Genomic DNA, 24,703 nt, shown 5'->3' with positions numbered 1-24,703 from the left:
TCCTTTTTCTCTTTTCCTTTTCTCTTTTCCCCTTCCCCTTTCCTTTCCTCTTTTCCATTAAAGTTTATGATAATATTAAAAGTACTTCTGGCACACCACGAATGTGAAGTAATAAATGGTACGAGCAGAGTAGTAGATAGGGCTGCAGTGAGCAGCTGCAAATGGCAGCAGGCTGCCTGAGGCAATGAGCTCGCCAGGACCCCGGTGCCTGCCAGGGCTGCATCAATGATGTTTCATTCAGGATGGCTTCTGACACGGATGAAGAGCTACTTATGGACGAGGATGGGATAATTCTTCCCTGTTGTGGTCCCAGGCATGCTACTTCTGCCTTCCTAGGGCAAGAGTGACCCTTTTTTGAGAGGCCATCAAGCCTCATTATTGGGGCAGAAAATTAAATTTTAGTTTACAAACTGGTGAATAATTGTAAACTTGGCCTATACAGATGTATATGTACAGATGTGTATGTACCTGTTTTCTTCAGGCAAGCAGAAAACTCTATAGGGAACTAGTTTCATTCTTTTTTCCTTTCTCTCATGATATACTTGTGAAGGAAGAAACAAATAAGAGAAAAAGAGTTGTGCGCATGTAATAGCAAGAACGAGTGTTAATGGGACATGTGGGAAATACGCCTATGTTACAGAACACAATGTTGCTCATTTGCTACAAGATGTGATGGAAAACCAAATCTTTCCCCTTACTTTTGTTCTCTGCCTCACCTGAAATAGCTACACAGTGAAAGTTTCCCTCAGGAGATGATTAGCACCACTTCACTGCAAGGTACTTCATGAAGTTTTATGCTTTAGATTTCATTTGTACAAGTGATATGTGTGCTTGAAGAAGGATGAATATTACTGCCTGGCTGAAAGGTAGTCCTTATTGATTAACTTCAGCACAGCACCCAGCAGGTAGAGAGAGAGGTTCATGGTTTAATTTGTTTTTGCTTCCAGGTCACTCTTCAGCCACTTTTATTTTCATTTGCAGCAACTTTTCCCTCCTCCATTTGCAGCACCGACTTTGGTCTCAGCTATTTTGATTTATCGACCACTCACATTTAATGCTTTTTTCCCTGGAGAAGTCTCGGTGTTTATGTCTGATCTACGGTCACCTCCACTGCTTATTCCAGGGAACTTTAATCTCCATATGGATGTGACCTCTGACATTTGCCAAAGAACTCACTGTGTTACATGATTCATTCCAGCTGTGTCAGCATGTTCCTCTACCTGCACGTATGAAAGCTTATAGTTTTGATTTCATGAACTTTTCAGGTCTCATTATCAGGTTTTGAGGTCACTCACCATCTTTTGTAATACACGTCTAGATTAACTGTTCTCCAGGGTTCCTCTCAAGTTGGTTGCACAATCTGGGAGTCATTTTCCTCAGGTTGTGACTTCTTGCCCAAAACAAATTAAAGTGGTTTAGTGCTGGTTCCCTGCTCATCCCGTTGCAATGCTGATTATGATTTTCCACGTGGCACACTACTGGTTTCCACAACTGATGGTGCACAGATGTGCTGATAGGGACACAGGATGAAGCTTTATGGGCTGTGAAGAAACTCTTGGGTTGGAAGCCTGAGCACTCTGAGCATCAGTGTCAGTTCCTTAATCTGTGAGATCGTTGTACCTCTGCTTGCTTGCTTTGTTACAGATGTTAGCTGTAGTAATCACAATGCTGCTATGTGTTTGAGGAATGTGAAATTGATAGCAAACTGATTACCTTGTTGGATACTTTTTATTTATTTATTTGTTTTTGTGCTACATCTTACTTTGCCTATTATAATGGGCAGATAATGGTCATTAGGGGAAGATATTTCTTGTCTATTTTTTCTGTAGAGCAGCTGAAATGTCCTTTTGTGGCAGTTCTGGGCTATCTCTGAACAGTCTCTTAACTGCCAACAAGTGAAAAGGTAAAGCTTTACAAGTGAAACTGGACTGAATCGCATATGCGGAGACAATTTATGAGGAACTGTGTATATATAAATATTGTGTATCCTTGAGGAAAGAGAGCATCTAAGTCAGGACCTTGACATGAATATGAAATAATTTGTGAAAAAATCCAGTAGTTGATGAATTGTTAGTAAAGAAATGCTCTGCTGTAATTTTGTCTTAGAGGATGGTGTCTTAATTTTACATTCCAAATCTCCCGAGGCCACCTGCCATCTTTAGAAACACTCCCTATCCACTTCCCTGCCCTCCCCTCAAAAAGACAAACAAACATGCTACCCCATGAGCTGGAGAGGTTCTCATAAGTATGCTTGGTAACAAAAAGTGAAAAATAGCAAATATTATGTCCTTTAATATGTGTTTTTCTAGAACATTTGCCTCTCGGTGTGCATTTCTGTGTGTAAGCAGAAGTTAACATGACATGAAAGCTGAAGAGATGATGAACTGTCACCAGGCTTTTTAGAGTGTTTCCCTCTTCCAAACAGCATTGCTGCTGACTTCTAAACTCACTTGTTTCTCATACTGTTGCTGCAATATTAGGTTCCATAGCCATTCATCTCCCTATTGACAGACATCCTCTTACCCTTTAAATAAATGATGCAGTTGATTTTTGTGCAGACCAAGCTTGCTGGTTTTGAGGCTCAGTGAAGAATGTGCTGCGCTAGGATCATACTGTCCTAGGTGTACTGTTCTTCGCAGTGCTAGTTGCTTTCCTCATCAAAGAGAGCAGCTTATGAAACAGAGATCAAAAACTCCCTTTAAATATGTTTTTTCCATATGTTTCTGAGCTAAGAAATTAGAAAAAAGGAGGTTATCCAGGATTAAGGTTTTCTGATAAAGGCATGCTGCCTACATGTATATTCCATTGAAAGAGTGCTCCTTGGGAGTGATTAGAACTAGTCACAGAAACGAAATGGATGTGGACAGAATTGGCTAGCAACTTTCTGAAAGCTTTCCTCTTTTTTGATATTTTCTTTGTAGCTTTGAAGTACATTACTGTGATGTTTGATATTTTATTAACAATAATTGTATTTTCCTTTTTTTTTTTCCATTTGGGGATTTCAAAGAGTTTTAGAAGCATTAATTGCATATCTGTGCCTTGACTTCTTTGAAGAAAATGAAAACAAGGTCTTGTCAAATAATTAGTAGAAAAATTGTATTAAACTGAGAATAAACAGTTCAGTGGTGATTATTTAGCCAAATATACATATAATACTTGTGCTGGCTTACAAGGCACAAGCCTAATAAATTCCTAGTTTGTACTTGCTCTTCAGAGGTGATGACTGCCTTCTCTGAAAACTGTGAAGGCTGCCTAGCAGCTCTGCAGAGTCAACTATCTTCTGGGCTGGAAAGTACACAAAGAGTTCAGCCAGTTCTTGAGGTCAGTAGGAGGCTTTTTGGACTTGGGCACCTGGGGGCTGTTATTACCCATAGGTATCTCATTATGGAAGGCATAAAAATTCATAGCAGGCATTGTCCCGGAGGCTCCTTTAATGAGCCCTCTCCTGGTATGTCTATGTCCTGTATGGAGAGAGAGGGAATGTGTCTTTAGTTAGCTTGAATAGCGTTGGTATTTTTAAGGAAGCTAAGCTGTAAAGAAATTGTGATAAGGAGGGCACCACGTGCACCAGACTCCTGATCAGAGGTAACACAGAGTTCTACAGTTCTCAAGATTTGTCCTCTGTCCTCCCCAGTACTTGGCTGGCAGACATCCCCTCTCTTGGTATGCAGAAGGTGTTCAACAACAGGAACCTTTCTCTGGTACTGTTGCTGATAAAATGCATCTCTCCTTGGAGAGTTCTTTTATTTAAATGTGAAGATGTAACTGAATTTCAACTGCAAATATTGACAGCCCTTAGGTTGCAGATCTGAATAGGTTTACAGGTGAAGAGCTATGAATTTACAGACTTTTTATAAGTGAGCCCAAAGGGGCTTTGCTCTCCCAAGTCTGCTTTTCTACTATCTCTCATTGCAGTTCTCCCTGAAATGTCTTTCCTGATGTGTCTGGTATAGAATTCACTTACTGTGATCTTCACACTTTAAAACTCTTCAGTCCCTGCTCCTCTAATACATTGTCTTCCTGAGAATCCATTGATTATAAAATATTTTAAGACTGTTCTTGTGTATTTCAGTCCTTATGTTCTCAGCTGTAACTTAAATGTACTCAAAACTTGAGATGAAGGTTTACCTAGCATAAGATGGAAAATAAAATGTGCAGGAGAATATTCTTGTATTCTTTCTTTTTTCTGCATTTGGGCACCCGAATGTAGATACAACAGATATCAATAGATTTAGGCAGAGAATAGTCTGTTTGAGTTGATGGTTAGTTTTTAAGCTTATCTGTGAGTTTTGCTAACTCTGAAAGCCACACTGCAAACTGAGTGCTTGTCCCCTAGATGGCTAAATGCTGAGAAAAATGGTACATAGAGCTAGCACGTTAACGCTTAGCAATTGTTCAGCAATTGTTCACAGATGTGTCTGAATATTAAAAGGAAGTGCATATGGGTGTTCAACAGAATGAAGAGTGTTAAGATGTGCGTGAACAAGCAGGAGGAAATATAGATGTGAACATGTAGGAGGGAAAAGACTATTACAAGGGCAATCCAATTAATGCAAATGATGCATGCAGATGTCTTTGGCTTTTTAGTACCTTTCGCTCTTTTACTCCATAGGATCTGCATGCTAGGGACAAGGGAGAAGAGCGCCGTCTTCGTTTGCATGGCAGCAGTACTCTCAAGCCTTAGAATCCTACCCATGGCAGCAGACAAAGAGGGGACACCTCCTCGTGCTTGCTTGTGTATGAATGAGTTTAGAGTAAAATAGGTAGTGATCCAAAGGACGCATTCATAATGGAACTTAATTTTGTCTTCTCCAAGTGTCTGTGTGCCTGTGGACTCCTCACTCTTAAGGAGAGCAGTGTCAGTGCTTTAAAATTCAAACAAGATAACTCAAAATAACTGAAAGTAACCTCCCCCACTCCCCACCCCCACCCCCATTTTTTTTTGGACTGTATGCTCAGGGTCAAATCCTGTTTGATTTATTTTGATATTGACTTAACAGGACTATTCACCTAAAGGAAGCAGGTTTAGGTCTTGAAAATAGACATTCTTTCAGCTACATATTGATCGCTGGAGCTGGATCTAGTCCATCCTTATGATGTACTTTCTGACAAAATGGCTTCTGCTCTTATCTTGGCATCTAATGTGTGGTGAATAATGACTTTAATTAAAACAAGACCTGACTGCTTGGTCTTTCAGATGAGATACATAGCAATTTCAAGCATGTGGCTTGAGCAGTTGGAAATTTTTGCTTTTTCTTTACTCCACTATAAAATGTCCTTTTCAAGAGACAGTCCAGACTGTGACCTTGCTCTCCTCAAGTCAGCTGGAATTTTGCTGTTGACTCCAGTGAGTGCAGGACCACCACTCTAAGCCCTGTAGGAAATCAATGGAAACTTTCCCTGTTTACTCCAAAGAGTTTGGGCTCAGGCCTTTAATCCAACAAATAAATAAATAGGTAAATACTTTCAGACTAACAACCTCAGTTTACAAAATATTTTCCATCCGGATTTCTGTTCATCTACTTATTTTCTCCAAACATTGTCATGCTGAGGTGTTTTGTGGAAAAATACTTTGGAATGAAGTGGTGTGGCCGATTTAATTTCTCTATGCATTTATTGTCCTTACTGATTTATAGAGAAGCTACTATCCTACAGGCTGGTAGCTGTTTTCACTTTTTTTCATGATATGGTATTAGGTACTTGCATGAAAATTCAGTCTTCCAATAAACTTAATACAGTAGCTATCTAAGATACTTTTATGCTGTCTTCAACATTTTTCCAACTTTCTGTGAAATACATTATGCGTTTTCCTACTGTAGCATATTTTGCTTAAAACCACAGTGTAGCTTTTTCCCCAGGAAAACAAACAACCAAACACCTCTGTATATAGAATTCCTTTTTACATTTAGAGTGCACGAATAAAGACTGTATTTTTCTTCCAAGATTGTATATACATAGTTTTCTGCCCATTGAGGTGGTTATGAATACAAATTTGGCAACAAAAGTCAGGCAGCCCTCCAGCTGTGTTTGAAACACAAGCCCTTCAGCTTGTGAAACCAAACCATGCACAGCAAAGGAACATTGCCAAGCCAACCTTTTAAAAAGTTACGTATATATCTGAAAGCTGTCCTGGTTTTTGTTGTTGTTGTTGTTTGTTTGTTTTTGTGGAGAAGCCATTTAGAAGCCTAAATTGTATTCCTAACTCTTTTTAAGGTTGAGATTTCCCACTTAAATCAACTCATAAAAATTTCTGTCCAACCAGTACAGTAAAGTTAATCATTCAATAACAAAACCTGCCCATATTGCGTCAAACCAAGGTGTTCTCTATCTATCTAGTAACAGGTACTGTTTTTAAAAAACAAAAGTGTTTTGTGTGTTAGAAGGGGTCAAACATGGAGAGATTAGGACTCAGGGCAATTCTCCAAGCTTGCTATTGTAGTGTTTTCATTTGTTTCGCTGCATCTCAGTATTTCTGAAAAATACTCTCACTTTCACCTTCCTTTATCGTGCTGTACCTCCACTGTACTGTAGTCTCTTCTCATATAATGAGCCTGTACTACTTTGATGGTGAATAATTTTATTATTCTTGGCATTGTCTGTCTACCTCACTTATTAATAAAACAAACAAGCAAAATAAAACCAAACACACGCACATAGTGCTGTTAATTTACAAGGTGCTTTACAAACATAGATAAGAGGCATTCAAGGTTCTACTCTAAATAAGACAAGACAAATGCAAGATGAAGCACTTGAGAGCAGTTCGGAAAAGTGAGGAGATGGAGGAGGTGGAAATGACTTATGCAAAGAAGAGAGGAGTTTTATAAAGTGGGGTTTCTGAGCAAGGGTTTTAGGCAGGACAGAGGATGAGTGGAGGAAAATGGTCAGGTACAAGGAGCAGAACAGTTAAGGCGTGAAGGCAGGAGTGAGGAAAAGAAAACTCAGAGATGGCGGTGAATTGTGAGGAAAGGCGCTTGAGAGGAAGACAATTGATAGAGCATATATCACAGGTGTGTTCAAAATGAGCTGGAAGGGACTTCAGGAATTCCATATAGCTTTATTTTATTTATTTATTTTGACAACACTTGACTATCTATGACAGCTTTTTAGCCTACTTTGTTCGTAGCCTACCTGCAAGTAAAGAAACCTACCTACATGTTGTTAAGACAGAGGATTTCTCTGCTATTTAAGCTAACTTTCCCTTGCATTAAATATTGTCCCCTCCATTGTGTCTGTTAGTGAAAGGAAAGAATTGAATGTAAAACCCGAATGCAAGATAGGAAGCCAGAGGAAGAAGCGTGCTCTTTCTCTGCGTGTCTTTTTGTCTGACATGTCTAGTTCACTAGTCCAATCTCCTTTTCTCCCTATAGTTTTGTAAGGGCCAAGGAAGACTGGCTGAAAAATTGATTTGGTATGCTGAACTAATCTTTATTAGTAAGAATAGGATAAACTCAGGGAATAAGCCAGATTCTACAAGATGCTTTATCCCTTCATCTTCTTGGGACTTAATGGGTATTCAAGAGACTCGGTATCTTGTAGGACTGTATGTATTGTCTTTTTCTTTATACACTGATGTTTTATTTTGCTCTCCATCACTTATCTCTGCAATTATTAGGCCAGCACCAAGTTAAGCAAGGGACATGCGAAGTTGTGGCAGTGCATCGTTGCTGCAATAAGAACCGGATTGAGGAACGATCGCAAACAGTCAAGTGCTCCTGCTTCCCAGGGCAGGTGGCTGGTACAACAAGGGCTCAGCCCTCATGTGTGGAAGGTAAGCAGTCTCCCGCTCACTCGTGGTTCATTAAGATTGTTTGAGAAGTTTAGTCTCCTTGATTGTTTGACTTCCTACTGCCTCAAAAGCATAATCCTTCCTTTTGTTAATTTTGAAAACATTGCTGTGCATTGATGATATTGAGTCTGTGCATAAATCTGGGTGTAATTAATCCTCTTAATATATGTACTCGTCCATTTCATGTCTGTGCCAATAGAACTTGTTATTTTTTTCACACAAAAACTCTCCTTTAAAACTAGTCTGAAAACAACATAAGCCAAAAAATTCAAGCTAATGATATTAACCCTTCCTGTTACCTTTAGACATAATAGCTTGGCCAAAATGTCACTGGGTAATAAATGCAGTCCTAAGACTGGGCTTGCAGGTAGTGCTGGGACATCTGATTTTGAGAGCTGCTCTCCAGATGGATGTTTCAGTATTTTATGTGCCCAATGGGCTCTTACGCTGGACATCAGTACTATAATGATGCCCCATGTCCATTCAGTTTTGTGTGTTGTAACCCCAAATAAGTTAGAGTTGGCAGAGTAGAGAAAGCATACTGCTGCACAGGATGCAGTGTCTAAGCTAGGACACCTACCCGATGAAAGAAATATGTGTTGCAGTTGCCCTTCTCCATCAGCTTCCTGGGTAGATGTGAAATCCTCTCAGAGCTCAGTGTTGCCATCCATACACTTCTAGCAGTTTTAGCAGTTTTCATTTTAAATGAAATGTGTTACATACACTAAAACTAAAATCATACCTTTATTATAATGTTGACCAGGGATTCTGAAACTCTATAAAACTTCCTTACCCAAGGTTCACTCTGCACCTCATTCCCACCCTTTTCCTCTCTGTCTTATTGACAGTTCAGAAATTGTGGGTCGCCCTTCTCCCACCACCAGAGGCTATTCCCTGGAGAAGCTGCTGCTGTTGCTCTTGTTATTAACTTATTAAGCAGTTATACCAAGACTGAGATTTTTTTTCATCATACAAAAAGTCTCGTGAAAGTCTTCTGTCATGTATGTATAAGTAAGCATTCAAAAGATATTAAAACAAAGTTTTGTATGATCTACACTCGAATTGAAACAAATCAAATTGAGACAATACTCAAGTAGCTCACTGCTAATTAATACTGATGTAGAAGTTAATAGATCCTCCATTTTATTAATTCATAAGGAAGATGCTTGTTTTCATTTTTTTTCCACATGAAATTGCAACCATTACAAGTTAAATATAAAGCAAAAGCCTTGAAGTCTAAATTTTTTAAACTTTCAGAGCTATTTAGTTCTAGACATAAAATTCTAACTACATGCAATATGTCTGATTTTTTGTTTAACGTATTTTCCACCTTTTATTTTTAAGTAAATAGATTTTTAACTGCTTAGACTTTTCATGCCTTGTAATTTAGGAACACAATCAACTTTAACTGTACAATTTGTTAAATATTTTTTTTTTTGTCAAGTGAGAAGTACTCTCTGTTTTTAGGTGATACATCAAGCAACAGAAATACTTTTATATACGAAAGATAATAAAAATGAGGAATTGTTTTAAGCTTGCCTAAGGATTGCAAAGGTGACATTATCATTCCATGATAGAAAGACATAAATGCATGATACAGTGGGAGCTTAATTGAATTTGTCAATGCAAATAGTTGCTAAAAGAATTTAATAGCTATTTTTTCTTCAAGCATAGCTGAGATTAAATAAGACAAAATATTATGAACGTAAGGTTTTGGTTTCTAAAGTGGAAGCCTTTGATTCCACCTTCCCTCTTAGGGTAATGCTTTAACATATTTCACTTATTTTTGCAAGCATGTGGGACAACAGTCAGTGTTTTTCAGTTGCGGTAGCACAGAAACTATAACTATCTTTCCTTAGCCTCAGGATTAGATGTGTTTTCTCCCACTCTGTACACATCCTTCAATAGGCTTCTATGCTGTGGAAACCAGAAACAGTTTAAAAAAACCAAAAGTTTTGAATTTGCATATTTCAGACTGATACAGATGTTTTATTTTCCAATACCTTTTTGCCAAAAGCAGGGATGTTTAATTTGCCTATATTTTGCTATGAGTTTAAAGGGAAGGATGTGCCCAAAGTACAGATTAATATTTCTAACCAAAAGAAAAGAATTTGCATACCAATTGACTTATAGTAAACTTTTAAAGCATTTTTTTTGAACTTCAGACCTTATCCAGTAGTAATTATCATTTACATTAGAGTAGCAATTGTCTCTGTGCTCTTGATCATGCATGTCATGCACGTGGTTGTTGGTACCATAGTTTCTGCTTCAAATTGCTCACATGTTGAACTGTGTTTAGATGAAATGAGGAAACAATGTAGATCACACTCAGTTGAGTATGTGTCTGGTAAGTGCCACCCACTTTTTGTGTCAGACTACAAAATTTTTGGTCACACACATGGAAAAGCTTTTACCCATTGAAAATCATGATAAAAAGAGGGTAGTGCTAAGTATTTTTTATAGAAGTTATGATTTATATATATGTTCTATTGATAACTTTTGTCTGGAGAGAAGTGCATTAAATACCTCAGAGTAAATCATCACTAGCCAAATCATCTTCCATCCAGGCAATTCTGTTAGTCCTAGAATTTATGAGGAAGAAACACTCAGATTAGAAAAGAATGCAATTGGGACTAAAGAATTTAAGGGTTTTCTAGAAGGTCAAAGAACCACAATAAAAAAACAGGACACCTTTGTCTGAAAGCCCATCTGGGTTCCAGACTGAAAGGAAGAGGGCTTATGGAAAAAAAGAAAACAAAAAAACAATGCATAGCAAACAGATAAAAGTACAAATTGCAAATTGCAGTCCAGGAAAGACATCTATATTTGTCCCGACTACAGACAACGTGAATTTGTTTGTTAAAGTAGAATACAAAGAAATTATTAAATAAAAGTAAGTAAAATAATCGGCCCATAGTATGTGAAATATTGAAATTGCTAATGCTGAGGCAGGTCAGTGTCACTGTTCTGCTTTTGGTAAGAAATAGAATGATGAAGTATTTTCTAGTTTGTTAATTAGAGAACCCACTAATCAAGATCTACTGGGGTTAAGCTTTTCATTTTTTTTTTTTTTTTTAATTCTGAACATGTGTAACTTACAGTCCTAACAAGCTGACTAATAGATTTCTGGTCAGTTGTTGAAATTTAAAATGTATTTCAGAATACTTGGGACATTCTAGATGAGCACTAGTATTGGGTCAATTTTGAGAGGGTAGGCAGTGTGGACTAGATACTTAGAGACAATTGAGGTTGATCTCAGTACTTTGCAAAAAAATGAGAAGCTGATATGGTATCTAAATAACAAGGAATTCCTGGAGTATAGATCACAAGAGTTTGTGGTTTTCTTGAAAACAGATTTGCCAGACGCAAGTGATTTTATTTCTTGAGGCATTTTCAAGACTAATACACAAGTCCAGACCTTCCAAGTAAGCTTGGAAAATAATGTATAGCTTATTCAGCTAAAGATTTGGTTCCTAAATACTTTTGAGGGTTTAAGTCTTATTTTTTGTAAGCCATTTAACTTTTAACTGTATGATATATTATTGCATACGTGCACTGCTCAGCATCAGTTACCTAGCATACCTCAAAAACGTTCATTTCCACAGAGTCAGCAGTAGGAAGTGGTAGTCAAATGGCACATACATACTGAGATTTCACGGTGCTTAGCTCTACATCTGCCCCTCTGAAACATTTTCAGCAGTGACCTGAAAGCAAATATAGAACCTATAGAACCTATCCTGACAAAAAATGTATGGATTTCATCTGATGGGTCAAAGGAACAACTAATGACAAGCCCAAGGTAGTCACATGGCATGGTGCTGCAAGGAGGAAGTTGAACCTGTTTGAAAGAACTCTGTGTTAATAAAGACAAATGCATTGTGTTGAGAAACTGAAGTTGTTCAATCAGCTCAGCTTATCAGGCAGAAGATTGAAAAGTTACATGATTGCAACACGTTCAATACCTTCACAGGGAGAAAATGATGATTGCTAACAGGTCCTGTAATGCAGAAGAAGAAAGCACAACAGAAGAGGTTCAAAAAGGAAGAAAAGCAAGGCTGTTTCGTGCTGAGATTGTTTAATGTCATAAAAAAATGTCAGTGGGATAAGTTTCTTCACCTGCATCAAAATGGCTTGGAAGATACTGTGTAGCCAAACACAGCTAGGGGCACAACACAATGAATTGCACGAGGCAAGACAAGATGATGTATTGGCACCTTTTGGCCTTAATCTCTATGAATCTACTGTTTCCATGGAGCCACATCATCTAGGGAACGATGTCAGCAGAAGATATATTTCTCGTAGGGTAACCACCAGCAATCGACTGGCAAATGTCAAACTGAAGCAGTCTCCTTTCTCTTCGTGAGGGTGGTTGTATATGAGTATGACATAACTGCTCTCGTTTCTTAGAAAAGTCATCTGCTGAAACCTCTCCAAGACTGCCTCAATCTGAAAAAAAGAGGAAACCTTTACATTCTTCAGAGAGGCACACAGTTACAAGCACAACAATCGTTAAGGAACTCTTGCTCTGAAGATGTGTGTAAGGGTCTGATGGAGATGTTTAATAGACTAATCCCAGGAGTGTGCTTGACACAGCTACAGCCATTTAGGACACGCAGGTGCAGAGTGGACATTAGAACTACAAAGAAATTGGACAAAGTGGATGCAAGAATCAGTGCTTTGCTACAGCAGAATGAGAAATTTTCTGAAAGTTAATAGAATGAGACCTGTATTAAGTATTTCAAAGTGTTGCCATTAATCTGAAGAGAGATTTCGGCACGGAATAGAAATCAGTCAACAGAAGAGTAGCAGTCATTTTCTCTGTAAGTGTCTAAACAAGAGGTGAATAGAAGGTGAAATAGGCAGTCTGTTGAAGAGCTTGTGGATCTTGTTTGAGTTAGATTGACTCCACAGTGTTTCCCACTCTCACCTGTGCTTGTTTTAATGAAAGATTGCACTGTTGGAAGTGAGGGCCTTGGTTCACTGTCTTATGTACTTCATTTCCACATGAACCTCGTAGACCAGAAAGTTACATGGGCACAGTTGTTCAAGAGCGCTGTGTGAACCCACTTCTGTGCTGCGTTTTTGGCCAGTCAACTAGTGCCTTTTTTAATGAGCAGGTATTAGAAGCAGGGATTCTAGGCATCTGAAGGGACAGCTGAAAGAGAGAGGTGGCTTTTAATGTCTGAAGCTGAACTTATGTTTTTAAGGTAGCACTGTAAACATGAAAGAAGGTTCATGTGTCAGAGTGAAGGCAAACTCTTAGCATGTCCCCACATCCAGGCTCACAACAGCACTGTGCGGAGCTGTGTGATGCAGTAGCCAGGCCTCCCAGGAGGGCTCTGTGGCTTTGAAGCAAAGCTCTGAAGACACAGCCAGCTTACTACCAGGATCTTGTACTGAGGTCTCTTCAGATGCCTGCAGTCTTCTTGAATCTAGCCTTCTAGATTGGTCATATTTATCTGAAATAAATGTGGTATAGAAGTTGAAATAAATTTAGAAAGTAGAGAAGATATAAAACAAATGACTAGACTATTTATCTGTAGTGGAAGTGATACGTCACCTCTTAGGAAGCACAACCAGGTTTCATCCATTTCATCAACCAGCATCAATGCAAATGATCTAAGATCCAAATGACGGGTGACAGGAATCATGCAATCGTTTTTTAATTTTATGAGATTGAAAAAATCATTTATAAAAGCCAAACTGGTGTTTCAGAAATATATTCTTCGTAGTGCTCCTCAGGTAGTCTTAGAAAGTGCAAAACAAAAGTAATTGAATGAGCATTTCGGCAATATCCTGATGTCAGCTTGCCTGCTTGTCACCCTAATTTGAAGGTTGTAGAAATATGAATCTACCTTGAAATTAAAAGGAAAAAAAGTGCTTTACAAGAAGTAGACTAAATTATTTTTGTTCATCTCTTTTGGATGTAGTGTCTTTTAAAGCATGCAGTTCAATATTTTCTGCACATAGTAGAGTAATGCAGGCTAAATCAACATTTTCTGCCATATTTTATTTTGAAATCCAATTTAGTTTATGTACGATTATGAACTGATATATTTTAAAATCATTTTCTAGAATTTGATGAATCCTGTGAACAGTGCAAAACTGAGAAATACATGCTGAAGTTTGCAGTAGTTTGTAGGAAAGTATATGTTACCAGCAGTATTAAAAAGCCATGACTATGTTTATAAAAATAACAAACATTGTCTTATTAACAGAAATTGGCTTAAGGCTAGAAAATTAATAAATTTGCACAGTTAGTGTACTACTGAAGTCCTCCTGAAACATATTGCAAAACTGGCAGTGTAACTGCAAGTAGATTTTTAGTTAATTATCTAATACTTTCCAATGGTTTTGATATCCTTATTTGCACTATTTGCTGACAGACCTCACATGCTTACATATCTGTGCAATTCTATTTTCTTACCCAGTGGAGGGAGAAACTGGCATTTCTTCATCCAGCCTCACATATGCATATCCCGGTTAAAAGAGAAGCCTCAGTTTCATACCACCTTACAGCAGATACATAGCTGGAGCATGCAAATGAAGGAAGGAAATCACCTCTGTAGATGGTGGAAGTGGTAAGGCACTTCCAGATGTCAATTCAAAAATGGGAGTCAAAACACTCTGTAGCAGTGCTTGGCTATCTTCACCATTTGCATATGTCATTTACCCTTCCGTGTGTTTGTGATTTTTTTTTTTTAGTCACATCTTTAGCTCAAACACTGTCAGTGTGATAAGCCACTAAAACAATAACTGTGGGTTCTACTTTTTGTAATCAAAAAATTGAACAGCAACCTGTTGAATTGAACACACAACCTCCCTACAAAAACCAACAGTTTAAAAAAAATTGTATTCTGTTTCTCTTTCCCATTTCTTTTTCAAGCTTCTATTGTTCTACAGAAGTGGTGGTGTCATATGAACCCCTGTTTGGATGGAGAGGACTGTAAAGTACTACCAGACTATTCAGGTTGGTCTTGCAGCAGTGGAAATAAAGTCAAAACCACAAAGGCAAGTACAGAGATCACCTATTGAAATATAGGTGGCAGTCTGCTGGTGGCATTTGCTTATTGCATTGCATCTGCAGGTGTGAGTACCAGTGCTGGACTCCTCAATGTTCTGGAAAGTGGTGGTTAATGCAATCATTCGCAGGGAGGAAAATTCTGGGTCAGAACTGCCCCTTCATTCCCAGCCTAATTAAGTTACTGGATGCTGGAGTTAAACCAAAGAAATAATTCAGTTGTGATCAGTGCTAGTGGGATAATCATGTTCCAGGATCAATTCTTCAGCTTACAGACCGAGTACATAAATCTGAGGTCTTTACCAGTGTCATCTGAAGTTATAATCCTGTGCTACTGGAAAGTCCTTTTAGCTTTTGAATGGCGGCCTTGGGAGTTGTTGAGAATTTGTACTGACGTCACTGGAACTGTGGGACACTGAATACTAGTGGAAATCAGGCTGGTTCAGATAATTTCTAATTACAGGCTGTCATGTAGACAGCCTGTTTTTTAAACAAAGCTTTGCTGTGTCATCCTATTTCTTAATTAATGGCCAGCAGAAAGAAAATATCATGTTCTCTGTCTGCTTAACAATCTAAAATGAGTTCAGTGCATTGAAGTTCAACAAGTCATAGCAAACTGTATTTCTAAATGTATCATAAAACATGAGTCTTCAGCAGGAAATAGCAAGCAAAGACATATGCTTAGCTTTTCCCTTTCCAGCCTCTTCTAGATAGGAATGAATGTTGTTGATTAGGTAACAGTCTGAGTTAATAAGCAAATACTGACACCAAATGTTGTTTAATAATGGCTGTTATAAGGAGTGAAAACTGTACTAATTCTGGATGAAAGAAGGAAAATTAGATGGTTTGAGCAGCTGTGGTGTGATATCAGTGTCCAGAGCCCAGACGCACACATTCCATGGTGGCAGGTTCGCTGGAGAAATCTGGCTTAAAAAAAAAAATAGGGTCTGAAAAACCCTATTCCTGTTTTTAAGATCACAGAATGGTATGGGTTGGAAGGAGTTCCTGCAGGTCATCATGTCCATCCCCCCTGAGCAGACAGAGAAGTCATTGCAAACCATTTACGAAAAGCTGAAGATGTAGTCTATGGTGTGCCTAGGCCCAGCTGTGTATTCTGTGACTGATACTGCACTCGAAAGCTGAGCCTAGAATCAGTATGGGAAACTGGAAGTCAGTTATTGCAAGGTATAGATTACCCTCAGCCTTTGATTTTTTTTTCACAGTAACTGACTTCAGCTACTCATATAGAGGTAAGGGGCAGTGTGGTAGCATCACACCAAAGGGTAAGACAGGCAAGTACGAGTTCTGTGTGTTAAATAAGACAACTTAATCTCTGGACATGCCAGAAAAGAGCTGACACTTTGTACCAATAGGACCTTATTGGGAAAGAATTAGCCAGGGTTAAATATCCATTATACCCTTAGGAGATTCTAGAGGGATGAAAGCTAGAAGAAGGAACTTTATATTGGCATTGACAACTGAAGGCCTGAGGCATTAAGTCTTCGTTCATGCATTTGTCTCTTCCTTCCTATGAACAGTTGCCTTTCACTTCATTGAGGTCAACTGACCACATGAGTCATATAGCCTGTGTTCATGACTCTTGCTCTTAAACAGGGAAAAGAAGCAGCCTGAGCCAGTGGGATTTTACTAATAGAAGGGCAAATTTGGCATGGATCATTTATTTTATTATCCTTGACAAAAATTGCAACCAGCAAACTACAGAATATGGTAATGCATTCTGATGAGTTTAGGGATGTCTTTATAAAGCTGGAGTGGGACAAATCATCCTGCCTGCAATTAGACCTGTGCAAATTCATCAACTCCAGTGAGTTTGTGTGGGTCTAACAGAGGGCAGAGTGTAGCAATATGAGTGCAAATGTTATTTCATTAAGCTCGTCCTCTACTTTGCTGGGACGCAGAGTGATGCGTTTTGCATTGATTTTTATCACCACAGGAGATTGAGGGGTATTTAATTGAAAGGATGAGCGAACTGGCACTTGTGCTTAGATGTGAATCATTCTACTGTGTTACTGACATGAGAGCTATTCGTTTTTTCCTTTACATGTTTTTACTTTCCTTTTGCTGCCTTTTTTTATTTTAGGTTTGAGCACGTTAAGGTAGGACTGTATTTTATTGTGCAAGTGCTTAGCAACAGTGTAAGGGAAATCCTGGTTCTGATTGGAGTCTTGGGGTACTGCAACAACAGAAATATAGATATGAATAATAAAGTTTGTGGTTAAACATCTCAGTGAAATGATGAAAGAGAGTCCTGAACTTCAACTGGTGATTGGCTGTGATTGGCCATGTTAGAGAAGGGAACAGGGGCCACCTCCCACTAGATCAGGTTTCTGAAAGACCACTGGATTCACTCTGCCCAGCTGCAGACATGGTTCCAACCAAACTGAGTTGTTTAGGATTCTCCAAAGTCACATGGAGAGAAATGGGTGATTTCATAGCATGACTGTGCCCATCTACAAGAGTATTCCCAGCGAGTACTTCTTTCTTCTTAAAGAAAACCCAGGTGACAAGCTTACACGTAGATGTCTACTTCCTAGACGGCAGAAGCTGTGCCACAGAATTTGTTCCTGCATGCATATTTCTTTTGTAGATGTTTTGTCTGTCTTGTGGGTGGTTTCCTCTGTCTACCAAGGTACAGATGTTGCACAAATATAATGAGTAATGGTAACTGCAAATTCTGAACAGTAGCTTGTGGCACATGCAATATTGGTCTGCAAAGAAAATGGAAAGGAACAGAGAGGATGGAAAAAAAGATTCCCTTGCTAGACAGAAAAGTATTGTATAACTTATTTTTTGATTTAAAAATGAACCAAAGATTTGTTCACACTCAGCTCAATCAGTAAAATATATATTAAATGCATTATTAAAACTCGGCACAAATAGAGGACTGTTGTATCTGATTGTGACCAGTAGTCCAAACCATAAATCAGCCCTTGTGGCTCAGTGCTGGGATACTTAAATAAGAAAGATACAGCAAAACCCTTGTGGACAATTATAGAAAATGTACCCATACATGAAATTCTTCCAGTTTAATATTTGGCTTATATCTAAAGCATGAGAGTTGAGATCCATCCCATATTAATTTTTTTTCTGTGTTATGTAGCAAAGATGATCTCATTACCATTTAAATTTCTAATCAATTTTTAAAGCTTACTAAGACCTCGGGATCAGAGCTAGCTGGGACAATGAGTTCCACAGGTTAATTACACACTGAAAGAGAAAATGCCAAGTAATCACTTTTAAGACTTCTATCTTTTTATTTTGTGAAAATACGAGAATAATTGAAGTATATGAAACATGGGAGACTCCTGATGCAACTCAGTGTTTAGGTGAATAGTTAGTAGCTGAGTGGGACAGTTAAAATGTGGAAAGTTGAAGAGCTTGTGTTTTACACCAGTTACCTTGGGGAGGGAAATAAAAACTTCTCTGTGCTTACATGTCTGTTAAGTTTTGTAACGTGTCTAGACACTACAGAGCAGGGCTGACAAAGCTCCCTCCTTGCAGGCTGTCTATTCTCATCCTTTTTCAGGATGGGAAATCTGATGTGACCCCTCCTTAGTGTGTAGCCAAACTGACTGATCTGTAGTTGCCTTCCATAAGATGGACTGCTGGGAATGGGTAGCACTTTGCATGAACGGTTTTTGGGGATGTAAGTCATACTCTTGTGCTGTAGGCATTGCTGTTGAAAATGACTCTAAGCAAAATAAAGCAGAAGATTTCCATGAGATGTTGTTGGCAATTTAATATTAAACAGCCATTTCTTTATCTGCAAGTCTTCTTTATACGATTGAATGACAGTGTATTTAACGTTTGCATATGGAGTCTGTTTCTGTGCAGGTTTTGTAGGTCTGGCTGGGACCAGTTCATTCATGATGTATCCTTTATACAGTTCCTTTGCGTCAACCAAGCATGTTTTATCATCCTTGTTTGATTGATTCTGTGTTGGTAACTGTTTACTCTTCTTTTATAGGTAACACGGTAGCAAAGAATAAACCTGTGGGTCACTACCAGCACAATGGCACATGCAGCTGTGTTGCTTGGCTGTCAGACAGACCCGTTTTTGTGATGATGCTATTGACTTAATTCTTTGAACTTACAAAAAGAGTCAGCAAAAAGAACAATACTTCTCCTTTCAACTGTGGTTGCAATTCCTGAATCTGGATTTTGCTATACAGAACAATACAAGTTTAATTTTGCAAGAAAACACAAGGAGATTTGGTTCTACCTGAAATGCACCTTGGATTCTTCAGGTTCTGACACCTAGCAGCAATTCATAGAAGCATACACCTGGACTTCTGCAGTGCATCAATGATAAGACTTTATGACGTTAAGATATGTAAAATTGCTTTAAATGAGTTTAGATCATGAAAGTAATCTAGGTGGTCATAGAAAAAAAAAGCTTATGTTACAACCAGTATGGATTTGTGTGAGGTAGTTCTCACGGTACAACAGAAAAATACAAAGCTGATCCCGATGCTGAGTGAGTAAATGTCTTTGTGTATTTTCAGCTGTGATTTAGTAACTATCAAGGTTGTTTGAAGGTGAAAAGATAGCACTTAAATCAGTAACAGTTATTGTGGGGCATACTTTGGTTATATCTGTGCAAGTAAATTTATTTCTTTAGGTAGTTCTAGGTACTTTAACTTTTACATTCATGAGTGATGACAGGGAAGCATGAGGAAGAGACAAAATTTGAAAATAGACATAGTTCTTCTTAAAATAAATCCATTCTCTAGGGGAATAGCAAAGTATACATATTCCTTGCCTCTTTGAATCTAGATATGGAAAAGAATTTAGCCATTAGCTAGAAATATTCATTCAGATGCCTGAAAAAAAGGAGAGCATGCTTGTACTGCATAAGGAGGGCTTACTGGAAGGAGAGTAATTTGTTCAGATTTTCATAGCTTTGGTTATATCCTAATAGGTAACTTACTTAAAATTCATGAACAAAATTCTAGATAAAAGTGAATCTTCACTTTCAATTAGTTCTTGTTTAGAATGATTATAATAATTAAATGTCCAGTTCTTTGACAGACTGAATTTCCAAGTGATTACATTTTGTGACACATAATTGTTCCTTATTATTGTAGATGCATTTCATACTGTTTTTCTTATTTGCCTGTTACAGTTTTTTGTCATCAGTCTTCATAAATAGAACAGTAAGTAGAAGCGAAGCTGTAGCCAGGCTGATTCCCATTACATCATTTTGTGACTTAAGATGCATTAAAACCGACTGAGAATGCAATGATGCAGATGGATATCATGCAGATGAACTGCTGCTGACCCAGCTACTGAACTCATTGTTATGCTTTATGTAAATGTGAGTGTAACAATGTAAATCTAATTTTTACATAGCCAGGAAAGAAACCAAAATGAGTGTGTTGTACTAATTTAGATCATTGTGCATAAGCTTTCTAGTTTGCGGGAAAGATACCATCAGCAGTGTGGAGCTGCTCAGAGTAACAATTGCTAGCCTTTGATTTGCTGGAGTGAGTGGGGATACTCAGCTAGGTAATTCCATAGCAGGTAGTGGTGGAAAGATTAGCTCACTTTCAGTTATCCATTTGATTACAGCTGGGATCATAGTGGTCATTGTACTTGGTGACAAGTAAACAAGAAATGTTCTGCTCTGTGCTTGGACAGCTGAACAGGTATTCTACCTAAAAGACTCTGCTTGCCCTAACAAGCTCTGCATTCCTAATATTTTTTCATTGTTTCAATTTTCTGATTAAACTTTAAAATTACCTTTACTCTTTCTATTATTTCTGTGTATATCTGTTAAAGAGTATCATCAGTGAAGATGGTTTTTACTGTTTGTACAATGTTGACCCATAACTGGTATTTATTTATCTTGGTAATTTCTGTATAAAAGCATAGTAAAAAGCCATCACTGAGCTGTTCTGATCTATGTGGTCAAACAAGAATTTTAGAGAAAAGTTGTTATTTTTCTTTTTTTTTTTTTTTATGAGAAATGCAAAGAAAATATGTTATTTGCCGGTGGTCGTACAGGGGATTTGTGGCAGAGTTGAGAACTGATCCAGAACTTGACGCATCTGATTAAATTTTTCTCACGGGGAGCATAAGAAGGAGAACAGTATGTTACACGCCTTGCAATAGCTGCCTGGAAGGGGCGCTCAGGTTCACTGAGGAAAGGGAAAGCTAGAACATAAGTTTGATATCATGGGCTTATGAAATACAGCCCAAATGAATGACTTGCCTTCCTAGATCTTTAGCTGATGACAGAGATTTTATATTTCTAAACCAGCTTAATTCCAGAGGATCTTGGGTTGATTTACAGCCTTTTCTGACTCATTGTACAAAAGCTGTAATATATGCCTGTCTCTTTTTGGAGAATTGCTGTTTCTTCTAATGCTGTTGTCTGGCATCTGACTTCAGCATTGCCCTTCTGCTGAGCAATAGAAAAATTGAAGGCTTGGCCAGCAGCTGTGTTAGTAGAAGAGGTCAGCATCACAGATATCCAGTGTGTTCTCTATGTAAGTGGCTTAATTTGTGCATACCTTTTGTTCTGGAATAGCAGCACTTGTAAGCAGCGCGCTGGCAGTCTATCAGAAATCTCAGCTTGCTTCCCACTGTTACACTTCTGTGGGGCTAAAACCTGTGGGTCATCATGTCCAGGCTTTGTTCAGGAGGCACTGCCTCCTACAATCTGGTTCAGAGACTCATCCCTTCTTTCTTAAAATTGCAGTTTTGCCATACAATTTCTAACAAAAGATTGTTGCAGGCACTAGCTGCTGTGATGAGATATTATTCTGATATGCAGGCTGAATTGATTTATGTCCTGATTATACCTATATCTCACTTAACTGCGTTCTTTTATCCCCTCATTAGTATGACCCTGCTGTGTTTCCCATCACTCAGCCGACATTTCAATAGATATACAATAACCATGACCTCTTCATCTTTTTCTCTAATCTGTGTAGCTCTCTTTGCATCCACTGCAATTTAAGTGAATCTTTTTTAAACAAGGATTGCCAGAATTACGCACTTTATTTGACATGTGCCATTGCCAGTTTTTTAGACTATGATTACCACTTTCACATCACTGCTGCAAATACTTCACTTTCTGTGGCCTGTGTTGCCTTTTACGTAGCTGCATCATGTTAGCAATTCACAGTCAGTGAGGGTTTGACTAATATTCTAGGATTGCTGCTTTTCAGCTCATGCCTTCCTGCTGGTAGTGTATGCCCTTACCGATGCTACCTCAGAGCTGACCTGGAAGTTTGAGCTGCTGAACATCACCCCTTGTTACCCTCTCTTCCACAGGCTGAGGTCATGAGGTGCTGTCTGTCCCCTGTGCTGGGGTTTTCTGTGTGCGTCTTTGCAAGGCCATGGTCCAACGATCCCAGCACTGACAGATGACGACCTCCATCATACCTCATTCTGAACAGAAAGTGACATTGTTCACTCTTCAGTGGGTTCCTTACCACTGTCCTTATCTTCTCCAATTAGATAAGAAAATCTCTGTGGTATTAAAATAAATATATAGATATAAATATATGCTTTAATATATAGATCAAACTAGATTCGTGGCATTTTATTTATCTAGAAAATAAATTATCTTAATGGAAATCCTTGCAAGGTTTCTCTTGCGTCCTGCAGGTCTGTTAAATCCATGATAGATTTAATTCCACTTTCCACTAAGTCTGTTATCTTCAAGGATTTCTGTTTGAATTTGTACCTGAAGAGAGTGAATAAAATTTTTACGTTTGCTGTAAATTTTCTCAAAGGGTTAGTTCATAACACACCTACAACAATAGAAAATGTCTTTGAAGAATAACAATTTGCTTGCAGACTGAGCAGACCCTGAGGTAAGAGAACAGTTAAGGCTTCTGTCACAGCAATAGACACTTCTATATCTATTGAAATATAGGTGATCCTGTAAGAAACTTTTAACTATTTAGGGTAAATAAATGCCTTTAAACTGTTGTAATATCTTTTTAAGGACTGCTTTCACAGCACAGTATCCCCAAGCACTGCATTGTAGCAATAATTCTGGGCATATTCAGAATGGATCTGCTCAGCTTGGGATTTGGAATATGCTGGTTATGTTGATCTGAGTTCATGAGGATGGGTGCTTGACAGTTATGGCTGCAGAAGTCTTCACTGTTTGGAAATGAGCTGTGAAGATGGGGAGTATATACTGATTTCCACATCAGTGACCTTAATTCAGAAACTAGAACCCCTTTGCAAAAACAGCATTTTCAATATAATAATAAAAGGTGATTTTTTTTCCCCAAATTGTGAATTTGCCTTGATGAATAGGCAGTGCATCTCCCCTTGGTTTTCTATGTGTCTTTTGCTTGTTAAATTAAAAGGTTACTATAGAGAGAGAAGGAGGAGAAGATGACGAAAAGCTTAGGCAGTGTTTTCAGATTGTACTTTAAGGTTTGGGGCATATCTCAGCTACCAGATATTAGTTGCTTGGATGAAAATTCACACAAGTTAGAATAACAGCCTGTACTAACCTTCCAAAGACTTTTTGCATTTTATAAAGCATCATGGCTTAATTATTGTTATGAGGACAAAGTCACCCACAAGGAGAAATTAATATCGCTGTTAGAATACTTCATGGACCATTCTACCCTGCTCTGTGTGTGTGTGTAACATTCCCGTTAATGCTAACAGAAATTACATGCGCTCAGAAGAAGAGCATCTTTGGTAACATAGATAAAAAGATAGGTCATTATGATCATTTACACAAAATAATAGTTGATGAAATTTTGCCAGAGAAATCACTACAGGCTACGCTGAAGCTGGAGGCTCAAGTCTCTGAAATGTTGCTGTTGCATTTTAGAAGCCAGGGATGAGTCCTGGAAGGGAATGTGGCCAGCTTTCTTGGCTTCACTCTTGCCCATACCATACAATGAAGAAAGAGGATTATGCGTACAGTGCATGCATTCCTTTCTGTGGCTGAAGTTCAGAGAGTCATAGATCTCATCTGGCCAATGTAAGTTTTTCATTTTGGAAGGTTTGTATAGGCATGGTCAGATCACAAGTGATTAAGCAGTGCATCTTGACAAGGTACTGGTCTTAAGATGAAATGCAGGTACTATGCATAGCTGTAGTCTACGAAGTAAAGTAAGGAAGCTTTAACTACTATGAAGGTTGTAACTTTTAAAGATGCATTAACTCTTTCATTTATAGTTATCTGCTTCAGTCCTAAATTGAACTGTGTCTATCCAAGTAGTGGTATGGACATCAGATGATCTAGCACTAGCAATGACTTCTTCATTTAGGGTATTAAATGATTTTATCTTTGAAAGTGCAATTTTGTGTAACCGACTCTTTCCACTAAGATCTTGGTATTTAGTTCTTGAAGGCTTCTCAGCAAAGGAATAGAAACACTAATATTTTGTACTCTCACTGAAGTTATGTTTCACTTCGTAACAACGTATACTGACATGAGGTTGCACAGATTAGTAACCGTAATTACACAAGAACTTGTAGATTGTAGGAATCTACTATCCCTTTTGCTCTTTAATGTATGCATTGGGAGAAGGTTTACTAATCCCACTCACATGGCTCTTGGCTATACAGTCCTTATTTGTGTTCTCTTGGTGATTCAAGGTTGTGGGTGGATGCACTTTCTTCACTTTTTTAATTTTTAATTTCATTTTTTAAAATTTGAACCATCAGGGATGTTTTTCATGTAAATGCCTTCCAGCCAGGAAACTTTTTTCTCAGTCTTTTGAGTAGAGGAAAGTTTGGCTCAGGCATGAAAAGAAAGTGAAGAGAGGCAAGCTTTATCCTATCACACAAATGATCTCTGTGTGGAGCCAGAAGAGTAACAAGGTAACATTAGTAAGATAACTTCACCTCAAGATACTTAATACTATTTATATAGAGGGTTATTAGTT

At 38.2% G+C, this 24,703-nt stretch overlaps 1 protein-coding gene across 1 annotated transcript in view; it reads left to right on the top strand.

Annotated features, from left to right (window-relative positions):
• Positions 1-18,921, top strand: part of TAFA4 (TAFA chemokine like family member 4) — a 57,409-nt gene extending 38,488 nt beyond the window's left edge. The window contains exons 4-6 of the mRNA XM_040568964.1: positions 7,613-7,768; positions 14,673-14,797; positions 18,796-18,921. Of these exons, the coding sequence (XP_040424898.1) occupies positions 7,613-7,768; positions 14,673-14,797; positions 18,796-18,807 (293 nt within the window). The 3' untranslated portion in view covers positions 18,808-18,921. The remainder of the gene's footprint in view (positions 1-7,612; positions 7,769-14,672; positions 14,798-18,795) is intronic.
• Positions 18,922-24,703: the final 5,782 nt, after the last annotated feature.

Source organism: Cygnus olor, chromosome 10 (assembly GCF_009769625.2).
Source record: "Cygnus olor isolate bCygOlo1 chromosome 10, bCygOlo1.pri.v2, whole genome shotgun sequence".
NCBI lineage: Eukaryota > Metazoa > Chordata > Aves > Anseriformes > Anatidae > Cygnus > Cygnus olor.
The sequence above is the reverse complement of the archived record's forward strand: the minus strand, read 5'-3'. Positions and strand labels throughout refer to the sequence as shown.